General features: G+C 38.2%; 1 protein-coding gene across 1 annotated transcript in view; it reads right to left on the bottom strand.

Moving 5' to 3' along the window:
* The window catches only part of ABCA1 (ATP binding cassette subfamily A member 1), a 160,278-nt gene that overhangs the window by 131,362 nt on the left and 16,774 nt on the right, over window positions 1-12,142 (bottom strand). Inside the window, 1 exon segment of the mRNA XM_020995438.2 lies at window positions 2,599-2,758. Coding sequence (XP_020851097.1) covers window positions 2,599-2,664 — 66 coding nt within the window. The 5' untranslated portion in view covers window positions 2,665-2,758.

Raw genomic sequence — 12,142 nt, 5'->3', positions numbered from 1 at the left:
TCTCATCTCCTCTCTTAACTACCTCTCTTTTTCTGAACCATTTCCTCTGTAAAACCTTCCCTAAGGGCCCCAGCACACTGAACTCCTATCCCCTTACTCCCAACTAGATTGTGACCCCCTCAAGAGCAGGCATCATGTTGCCTACATTTGACACCCCATTTTTAAAGTAAATTAATTATATTTACTCAAATGAATCTAATGACATCGTTAATTATATTTACTCAAATGAATCTTATGACATTGTTAAAAGGGTATAAATACATTTTTGTGAGTATAAAATAAGATGAAATCCCTTGATGATACTAGTATTCTTTTGTTGGAGAGAGGGGTGATTAGCAGTTGTGCTCTGGATAATTAATGCTATAAAGGTGGGGCAGTGGATAGGGTGCTATTCTGAAAGTCAAAAAGATCTGAATTCAAATCCTGCCTCAAACACTCACTAGCTATGTGACCCTAGGCAACTCACTTAACCTCTCTTAGCATGTTTTCCCATCTATAAAATGGAGATAACAACACCTACTTCACAGACTTGTGAAAATCAAATGAGTTGTTTGTCCTTAGTGTACGTAAAATATTTTGCAAACCTTAAAGTGATATATAAATGCTAGACAATTACATTAAAGCTTTCCCATTTATAGCTGTTACATTAATTAGGATAACATATAACCCATATGCAGGTATGTGTATATATGTGTGTGTATATGAATCCATGTAATAACCTGGTTATAGAAGAACCTGGTTATATTAAGAACCTGGTTCTAGATTCCAGAATACAGCATAGCATCACAGATTTAGAGCTACAGGGACCTTACAGGCCATGAAGTCCAACCCCTTCATTTTACAGACTAGGAAACTAAAACTCGGTGTGATTAAATACCTGTCCAGAGTGACAGAGAGAGTAAATACTTTAGGCAGGATGCAACCTCAGATTTCCTTGACTCTAAGTCTGGTGTTCTACAACTATCTCCCCTAGCTGTCTCATCCTCAGCAAATGTTTACAGAGCACCTGGGTTGTGCAGGGCATTGTACTAGGAGCTGGAGACAGAAAGAGATAAAAGATCTGATCCTTGCTCTCACGGCCCTTACAATTTAGCTGAGGAGACATGAATTGAGTAAAGCTACACATAAGAGGTAAACCTGACCTGGACCTCCCAGGAAGAATAAACATTAAACAGGTGTGGAAAAGAAAGACATAAACAGAAGTATTTGAGGAACAATGAGTAGATAAGCTGGTGTGAAGTAAAGGGTTTGTGTAGGATGCTATGAGAAATTCCTTTGGAAAAGTAGGTAGGAACCAGATTATGGAGATTTATCACGAGCCCTTAAAAGTTTCTGACCAAGCCTGTGGGTCAAAGCAAAAGCACTGCATTTCGAGTCTGAGGATCTGGGTTCAAACCTTAGCTGTATTATTTATTACATATGTAACCTTAGGCCACTCAGCCTCAAAGGTCTGTTTTCTTATCTATAACATGAGACATTTGGTCCAGACCAAAGAACTTATAAATAAGATCCTTTCCAACTCTGAATCCTGTTTATTGCAAAGTTATGTTTTAAGAGGACTAGTTCTGAGAGCTTTGGCTGGGAACTAAGAAGTCATTAGCAATGGTGCAGGTACTATATAAGAAGATTAGGAACAGGGTAGTGACAATAAAAATGGAAAGAAAAGTACAGAGGTGAAAGACATTTTGACGGGAAAACAGGCAAGACATGAAGACTGACTAGATATGGCAGGAAAGGGAAAAGTCAGCAATGACTCCACGGTTTAGAGTCAGGCGATTAAGAAAACAATGGCAGACCAACTGACAGAAATGGGTAAGATTGGGAGTGAGCTAAGCACTAATACGACATATTAGAAAGAGTAATAGACTAAGTCAAGAGAAAGAGCAATAAATCGAGATGAGACCTCAGTTTTAATCTCCCCATCTCTGCTACCAGGGGTGACCACATCACTGACTGTCCTTGGCACTCAATTTCCTCACCTTTAAAATGAGAAAGTTGGATTAGATGGCACCCAATGACCCTTCCAGTGCCACTGGCAAAAACACTGTGTGCTAAAGTTCCAAAGAGCTGGCCTTTAGCCTTAGTTAGCACTCAGAAGCAAATAGAAAATTAACAAACACAGCTAGTCTAGAAATACCCACTTACTAGCATGGAAATGTATGCTTCAACAATGGCCAGATTCAAAACCTGTAATGAGTACCTGTCCCCTGTGGCAAGCTCATCCCAATTTCTGTGGCCACAGAGGCATCCACGTTCCCTCCTCATGGAGTCTCTTCCTCTACTGACCAACAGGAATGAGATGCATCAGTGATAAGAAAACACAAGAGGAACTCATCTCAACTACCAAGAAAAATGCTTCTCCTTGCTAGCTATGTGACTTTAGGCATATTACTTAATGTTTCTGGGCCTGTTTTTTTATCTATAAAATAAGCAGAAAATGAGAAAATAAGGGGGTCAAACTGGATTGCCTCTAAAGTCCCAGCTAGCTCTTAATCTATGATTTTGTATTTCTCCAAGCTTATGTTTCTTTTGGGGGGACACTAGGGTAAACACATTAAGGGGAAAACCTCCCAAAAAGGGTAACAAATAGATGCTTACTGTTTGCCTTCTTCGGAAAGTAAAGTTCTTCCAAAGCAGCAATCCCAGCTGAGACCAAAAGGCCATCTTTCCTCAGCACACACCCACAGCTCCCCTCAGCCAGGCAGATAGTGGAGGGCTCCAGGCAGCAGTGGGCAGGGACACTGTGGCTAGTCATTAACTGGAAGATAAAAGGGAGATTGTGGTCAGTCATTTTAGCATATTAGAGCACCAATGAGGTCTGTTTCCTCAGCTTTTTCCCCCTGGAGACTTCCAACTCCCCAGTCTTAGTTGAGATACTTATTTAAACAGCCATGAACCCCCAATCTTCAGTAATTAAAATCTGGACAAAATAGCGCTTTCAATATGATCAATGTGATGTAATACTAGTCCTAATAATACTAATCCAAGTGTTTTTAAAATGTAATAATAAACAGCAATAAAATTATAGCAATAATAAAAAAATAATAAAAATAACTAAAAAGGTATTTTGGGGCTTTAAATGAAAAATAACTGATGAAAACATATTTGGGCTTGGGACTACAAAGAATCAACATTGGGTAAAAAGAGCATATACTATAGTGGATAAAGAGTCACTCATATAGGCTGTATGACCCTGGGCAAGTCACTTAACCAATTATTAATGTTCTATTCAACTCTGCAAGACTTTATATAACTCACAGAGAAGAAGCAGCTCTGAATTGGTTCTCAGTGGGAGCTCTCACAAAGTCACAAGGAAGAGAAGAGAAGAGGAAAAAGAAGAGGGAATGTGATGTGCAGGGCCATTGTGGGTATGATTTCTAAGATAAAACAGGATCCCCATTGTTCACTATCAGATTCAGAGAAAGTGAACAGCATTCAAGGAAACACTGGAGATGTACAAATGTGAAGAACCATTTTTACTTTTTTTCTCAAATTAAATGGTTTATTAAGAATTTAATATGCATACAATCAACTAAACTTGCTCAGGAGGTACAAAGAAACTTCACTCAGGAATCAGAAGACCTAGGTTCATATCTGCCCTCTGAAATTTACTAACAATGCAGCCTTTGGCAATCCTTTCCACTCCCTGGACCTCAGTTTCCTAATCTGTAAAATGGGAGGTTGGAACCAGCATCTGAATTTCCTTTCGGCTCTAAGGATTTTTGTCCTGAGCTCTAGAAGGAAGTCATGTTTCGTGAGACCCTAGGGTGACCAAGCGTTTTAACCTCTCAGTGTCAAGGTAACTCTTTAAGACAGTGAGCTACAGAACAGTTACAGATATGCAGTGAAAGCAATTTTCACACCAGGACAGTTCCCTACATTGGTGGAATCAAAAGTCCAAACAAAGGTTTTTAATTAATTTCAATAGGTAAAGCATCATAACAATTTTTCAGTCACTCTCTCTAGGTCCTTGTTAAGATTATTGTCCAATCATGCTCACTCTCCTTTTTCCTCTTATATGGCTGTAATGTGTGATCCATTCTTTTGGTTCTGTTTCCCCTCCCCCCCCATGCAGCATTTTTGCATAAAGCCCTTCCTAGATGTCTTTGCAGTCCTCATGTGTGTTGCTCTTTACTGTATTTATTAGGACCTGTTTCTTTTTTTCAAATCACTCACCTAGCTAATTTCAAAAGAGGTTGCAGAATTTTAGAACAATGGAAAAGAAAGGGGAAAGCTCATTAATCCTATATCGGATTATATTTCATTGTTAGAAAAAAGTTAAAATGCTAACTGGTTTCAAAATAATGGGGCTGGAGTCTCATCCTATGAAGTTCTGTAAGGAATGCTAAGGCCCAAAGCATACTCCTTTGAGGTAGAGAAGACAAGCTCTGTAAGAAAGATACCATAGTCCAGGTACATTAGTCACATTCTCCTAATTGATAAGCCATTTTTAGACACAAAATGAGGTGCTTTTAGAAGCAAAATGAATGCTTTTAGGTGTCTAAGGTAACATTTAGTAGAAACACTCTATTTTATGATGGGTTTTCAGCTGTTTTTAAAATAAAACCTCCCTAATTTGAAGGCAGCCAATTTGATGGTGTGTTCTCTCTGACAAACACCCTTAGATATTGTCTTCAATCTATGATCTTAGATACTGTCTTAGAAACTGCATTCAACTGGGTCTCCAGCTTCTAAAATGCACTAGGGGACAAGGAAGGAAGAAAACGAAGTTATCTAAATGCCCAAGAGTGGTGGCCCCTTAAGGGAATCCCAAATATGTAAATGTAAATCTCTTTCTCCCACAGAGGAAATAGAAATAAAGAGATGACCAGATAGACAAATAGACATAGAACATTCATTAAGTGCTCACTATGTTCCAGACACTGTGCTAAGAGCTTAGAGGGATGACACAGCAGATTTGGCCAGAAGAAAATAAACCAGGTTCTCCTTGGTCAGTGTCTTTCTAAAATTAAATAGCAATACCCTCCACCAAAGTCTCATTCTGATGTCTTACTCTGGCCAAGAGGTGACCTTGGATTCACAGAAGCTACTCTAGTAAATAAAAACTCTTTAGAGGTCTGACCAAAACAGAAAGGCCTTGAGCGTCTAGGTCTGCCATCTTAGGTCAAGCCTAGCTAGGTGCATCACTAAAGTACCGGCTACCTGCTGACAAAACATTGAACCACAGCAACTCAAAATGACTTATCTTCCACAGCATGGACAGTATTTGATGGAATCACCAATCCTTGAAAGATTAAAGAGGATTGACAATTCTCTGAACACTAGTAGTCCCTTTCCACTCCATATGCTACTTTCTTACATAGAAAAAATACTTCATTTCCTGCTGAGAACATAAGGTCAGAGCATATAGGACTCAATGCCCTGATCTGTCTCAGAAACTTCCCTGGGAAGTCAGGAAGGGTAACTGCCCCCTTAAAAATCATTCTCATCTATTGGACATGGTCTCTCACACCATTCTGGAAGGCAGCAAATCAGTGCAGAGCAAAACTATGCAAAGAGAGAAGAGTTGGCAACACAAGAGCTGAAGGTTTGAGGAACGAAGGCCAATGTGGGATTTCCACATCAGTTTTCCAAAGGAGCAAATGAACAAATAAACAAACAGAAGGAAAAAAAAAGGGAAAAAAAGCTTGTACTGTATGTCATCTTTCCCAACATTCCCAAGGCTGGTAACTCAATTCCACCCTTATGTACCAATTTCAGTTACTTGTTGGAAAGTGCTGTTTTTCTTTATTGGAAAGACTGAACATAGTACAGTTGTTTTGCACGGGCTTACTGGGCATGCAAAGGAACCCAAGAAGTCATCTGGACTTCAGGGAAGAGGCCTATGGCGATGAAAGTTAATGATAACCCTGGCTCTGCGGTGACTAGTTTTCCCAATCTGATTCCTGATATCTAAATAACCCACAGGGAAAAAAAGTACTTCATATTTTAGTTTCCATTACCCTCCTGACATTATGCAAAGGACTAGGCTAAGAGATTTCAACTTTCTTGTGTAATGGACATCTCCCCTCCCCTTTGGCAATCTGCTGAAAACTATGGGCCCCTTCTAAGAAGAAGAATATATTTAGTCATAAAATACATGATTTACAAAGGAAACCAGGCATATTAAAATAGTTATCAAAAATATTTTTTAAAAATCCATGGATGCTCAGAAATCCATCCAAGAACCCCAGGTTAAGAACTCATGCTTTAAAATTACAAGAACTTTGTGTTTCTGACAGTGCTTGAAGCAAAACAGCAGAAACAAGAAACATGTCCCCTATTCACTAAACCAAAAGTAGAGCAAAGGTCTAATTAAGTTTTAACAAAGAAAAATGGAGTTGAGTGAAGCTGATTTTAAAAACCCCATTAATTCAATCCCTCTCTCTCTCTCTCTCTCTCTCTCTCTCTCTCTCTATATATATATATATATATATATATATATACATATACATATATATGTATATATAAATATAGATATGTATGTGTATATATACACACATATACACACTTGTGTATATATATACATATTCATATGTATATGTGTATATATGTATGTATCACACACATTTGTATAGAATAATAATAATTTATATAGTACTTTAAGGTGTCCAAAACCATTTATATGCATTCTCTTGTGGGAGTACAACAGCCTTCCGAGATAGGTAACTATAGGATTTATTATCCCCATTTTACAGACATGGAAACTGTTGCTCAGGGAAATGATTTGTCCACATCCACTCAGCTAGTGAATGTTGGTTTGTTTTTTCGTTTGGGTTTTTGTTTGCTTTCTGAAGGGGGGGAGGTTGTTCCGTCTTCTTATTCACCATGTTTGACACAGTATTTGGCACAGAGTAAGCACTTAATAAATGTTGTTGACTATCAGAGGTGGAATTTGAACATAAATCTTGCTTCTTACTTCATGTCTAGTACTCTATTTACTATGACATGTTATCCCTTCCCATTTTTAATTACCAGCATGCTTTGTAGAGGAGGTGCTGAATTTGAAGTCCAAAACCTTGGGTTCAAATGACAGTTTTATTCCTGAATATTTGTGTGACCTTGGAGAAATCACCCTTCTCAGAGTCTCAGCTTTTTCATCTGTATAATAAAAGGAGTGGTCTAAAGAACCTCTAAGTAAGGTATTTTCAAGTTTTCAATCTATGGTCCTGTGATTTTCAACATCAAAATTCACCAGATAATTTCCATTCATTCACTTCCTTCTTCAGTGTACATCTCACTAAAGTATTTATCCCAAACTCATATTTTTTTTAAAAAATTCCAATTAAAATGCATTTTAAAATTGTAATGAATTTAAATGCAATGGAAACTTACTATAGAATCATCCATTATTACATGGATTTAGATATACTCTGGGGCAAATTATATTTCCAGAAATATAAAAACCTCTTAAAATAAAATTGATGTAAAAAGATTAACTTTTAAGGTAACATGCACATCCCCCAACACTATTTTTTTAGTAGGTTCTACTCTAATGCCAAAAATGTAATAAGATGCTTTCTAGGTTTAGATATTAGGGTGGTTTCTTCTTTTTAGATATTGGGGGGTTTTTTGTCTGATCCATTACCCTAAAAGACTTTTTTCATCAAAAATAGCAATTATTTTCCTTCTGCTTAAAGAAAAAAAAAAGCCACATAAGAGTATCACCATACAATATATAATAATAAAAAGCCACATAGGATTATCATAATGCAATAGAAACTGGCACCCTGAAAATTAGGTTAGAGCATCTCCAGAAAGACTAGGCTAGTTGTATGTAGAAACAGTATCTACTCCCACCTTACTCAAGAGCGCCCAATAGTCAGTTCTCACATTACTAAGCTAAGACAATATAAGCACGTGAAAAGATAGTGAAGCTGTACCAAAACTCCAGGAATCTAGGAAACCTGGGGGAGAGCCAGTCTTTTGCATTCCACAGCAGCTGGACAAAGCATCAGCCAGAGTATAACTTAAAAGCAGAGCTTTATGCGGGAAGTCTCTTTATGACGGGTATATACTCTTGGGTTTTCTTTTCACCTTTTACTATTATGAGTTTAACCCAGTGCCTGCCCAATTCTCTACATAATAAGCACTATATAAACCCTATTCCTTTCCCTCTCCCTTTTCTTCCTGTGATCTTCGGGTAAATGCTTCCCCTTCCCCATTTATAATGAACATAAATAAAGTTTGGAATGAGAAAAAACCAAAACCAGAATGATTGCTCCAACGATGGTGGGCATTGTCCAAGGGGGGGAAATGAGTACATTTACATTTCACTTGGGGGCTGTGGAAGATATAACTGTCATCGAAGAGATTTTTTTCTGAGCAAACTAAGAGGAATGTAGACACCATCTGTTGATAAGTCCTCTATGGTTAGCATCCAGGTATAATGTGTTAAGCTTGTAAGAACAGTGTCAGGAGCACTAAAGCTATGAATTCACTGAAGCTGGTGATGATTGCAAAATAGCAAAAGGAAGAAGGGGGGGCATGCAGAAGATGGGACCAGAAAGAAGACAAAATTCTCATGTTGTTGTTTTCTCTACCAAGAAAGTTCATCTTCAGGCAAGGAAGTATAGAATAAAAATTATTAACAGGAAGTTGAAATGAGGGATCAATTTATATCATTGTTGTTATCCAGTCATTTTTCAATCATGTCTGACTCTTTTTGATCCCATTTGGGGTTTTCCTGGCAAAGATACAGACTACCTACATCCTGAGTACTAGAAAGCTGGTTCAGTTATTACTTAGCTACTGTCAGTGATCTCAGAAAAATTCATAGGGAAAGGGAGGCGTGTCACAAAACCGGAAACAGACAAATGTTACAATTTAAAAAAAAAAACAAGGAAAAAATCAGATTCTTCAAACTAGAAACCCACTAGCTTGACTTTTGATTCCTAGTAAAGTTTTAGAACTAATTGTTAAAAGGGAATTAATGATCATTATGGGTGAATTTGGATTCATTAAGTCATGCCAGACTAAGCTCATTTCCATTTTCGACAGGGATTCTTGTCAGATTGATCAGGGGAATGGTAGACAGGCATAGATTTCAGTAAGCCATTTGACAAAAATCTTTCACAGCAGCCTTCTGAACAAAACTAAATAATATGGGTGATATTCAGGATTGGTTGAATGACTGGGCCTAAAAGTTGATGATGAATGAATAAATATTAACCTGATATGAAGTATCTAGTTCCACCGAGCCTTTCCTAGGCCCTGTTTTGTCTAACATTTTTATCCATGACTTGTATGAAGGCAGAAAAGGCCTGCTTATCAGAGTTTTCATATGCTACAAAGCCCACTGGATAATAGAATTAAGATCCCAAAGCTCTCAATACTCTAAATGAATGGGTTAAATCCATAGGGCAACAAAAACAGAATGGTGAGGGGAATGGAAACCTGCTAGATCAGGATTAAATAAAGGTCTCCTGGAGATAACCAGGCTTGGAGACATGCTATCAGCCTTCAAGTATCTGAAGGGCTATCTTGTGGAAAGGGGGTCAGACTGGTTTTATTTTGCTCCAAAGGGCAAAACTAGGGGCAACTAAGGAAGTTTAATTCAGTTTAAGGAAAAACTTCCTAAGTATAAGAGGAAAAAAAAAAAGAAAGGAAGGACTGCCTCTGGAAAGTAGTAAGGCAACCATTACTGGAGAGCTTCAAATGTAGCATGGAAGACCAATTATTGGAAATATTGTAAGGGGAAGGGGAGATTTTCTGCTTAGCTAGGAATTAACCTAGACAATCTCCTGGATCCCTTCCAACTTTCATCAAACCTCTTTACCATTAGCATCCTTTTCCCTAGCACTAAAAGTTTCCATCTCCAGTACCTAACACAGTGCTTGCCACATAGTAGGCACTTAATAAACGCCTGCTGATTCATTGACTGATTCTAAAAAAGGTAAATGTGTCTACTCTGGATGGGGCCTTGTGAGCACTCATGTATATGCAAGAAGAAAGAGCTCTTTAAATAAGCCCTAAGAGTTTGTTAATTTTATTCCTTGCCATAGAAAATGGCTATTCTCTGATTTATACCTTAGGGATATGCTTTTGAAGTCAATGTGTATAGATGGATCAGCTTGTCAGTGGCTGTGATACATTGGAAGAAGCTATTTTACCGGCTTTGTGACTGATTGCCAAATATGCTCTATTACAAGAAGACCCGCCCCACCCATAATTTCACTGTAAAATATTGCTTTTTGGGGGTTTTTCCGCAGTGGGAGGGTTTCTTGACTCATTCTGCAATTTTTCTCTCTCCCTCTGATTCATCAGCTCAGTTCAAATCAAATCTCACAGTTTATCACTGCCCTGCTCTATGGCAGTTGGTAGTGTAATTCTTTATGTATGCCACTAAATTCTGTAGGATTATCAAACCTCTCCCAATCTTCTCTAACCCCATTTCCCTTTCTGCTTTGGTCTATTAATGTTGGGTCTGACTCCTCCTGCCTCCTTCCCAAGCATTCCATAAATCCTGTGAAACTGGTCTTGGTTACTTGGGCCAGCAGTAGGGAAATGGGTCCTGATCCCTAGATGTAGAGTACTTGCCACATTCAGTATACTTCCTTACCATATTAAATTGTAATCATGCTTAAACAAACACAAAAAACTCAAATTTTAAAATGCTAAATTTAAAAGGGAAGAAAAGCTGGGAGATATATATGTATGTGTATATATGTAATATATGCATATGTAATAATAATATATAATAAATACACATACATATCTTTGATGCTGAAATTTGTGATCAGCCTTAAACAAAAAAGATTCCCCCCTCCATGCCTTCTTATCCTAGGAAAGTCTAGTCCATGCCCTCCCATAAATCCTCAAGGTGGGGAGGGGCACCACTCAACCTGAGGAGGGCCTAAAAGATTTCTTCAATATTGCTTGGATATAAGTCAAACGTTCAGTCGATGGTCAGACCACAGCTGCCCCTTACTTTTGCCACATAACTACTCCTACTCTTTCCCCAATGCCACATCTCTCAGATGACATCACAGGACCACAGATTTAGAACTGGAAAGTATCATAGAGAAAGGAGATGCAGAAAATAAGTGACTGTCACGCAGGCCCTCCAACTCCAACCTTTTCCCACATATCATCACACTGCCTTTAGACTGCTTCTCTTGCACAATTCTTTGTAGAGAATATGTTGCAGCCCATTCACACCTACCATGCTTCTTTCAATTGCCATTTGGGTGACCTTCATCTTTACTTTTTTGGAAACTGTGGTATTTTGCAACTCACAGGTATACAACCATTGCCAAAAGAAAGCTGATGCTCAAAGGCTGGGCCTTTGTTTCAGGGAAAAGCATGGGCTCATTAAAAATGACTCTCAAGTGGGGCACAAAATAATGGAGGATGTTCAGCCCACTGACCAAATGTAAAAGTGATTTCTTAGAGATGGTAATGTCTTCCAGACACAGATTGGCAGAATATTGTAGAGGCTCCTAAGTATGATCCAAAAGTCACTCAAAAGAATTTAGCCTACCTCTCCCTACTAGAGAAAAAAAGAAGTAGATGATGAATACCGATGGTCTAGCCTATGTTATGCAATTGAATGTACAACTCATAAGATTGGCAAATATATCTTGAATAGATTTAATGCACAGACCATAAGCTGGGCCCAGAACTTAACAGGAAGAAAAGAATGGGCGAGGTTGATTTCAGAATTTGTGAACTAGTTTTAAACATTTAAATTTTGAGATAACAGAAGTAAAAATCCTAGAATAACAGAAATTTGTATGTGATAAATGCATGAAAGACATTATTACCCATCACACTACCAACATACACAATGACTGAATTGCAGTGAAAGAGAAGTTGGACAATGTTAAAGCTGGAAGAGGCCTTAGAATACAGGAAGTTAGAAAAGAAAACACTGGACTTCAAAACCAGAAGAGTTTAGCCCTCATCTGAACCTGCTGCCTCACTTTACAAATGAAGAAACTACAAGCCCACATGGCTGGTCAGTTACTGAATGGGCACTTGAACCTAGGCCCTCTGACTCCAAGTATATTTATAAATCTTTGAGTAGGCTCTCTCTTCTAACAATTCTGAACAATGAGTGCACCATACCGCCTTTGTGCCTTCTCATCCTGTTCCACTTCCTCTCCAGCTCCTTTCAGAGATCCTCCGGTATGACTATTCA

This window comes from Phascolarctos cinereus, unplaced genomic scaffold, assembly GCF_003287225.1.
Source record: "Phascolarctos cinereus isolate Bilbo 61053 unplaced genomic scaffold, phaCin_HiC Scaffold_4;HRSCAF=312, whole genome shotgun sequence".
Classification (NCBI taxonomy): Eukaryota; Metazoa; Chordata; class Mammalia; order Diprotodontia; family Phascolarctidae; genus Phascolarctos; species Phascolarctos cinereus.
The sequence above is the reverse complement of the archived record's forward strand: the minus strand, read 5'-3'. Positions and strand labels throughout refer to the sequence as shown.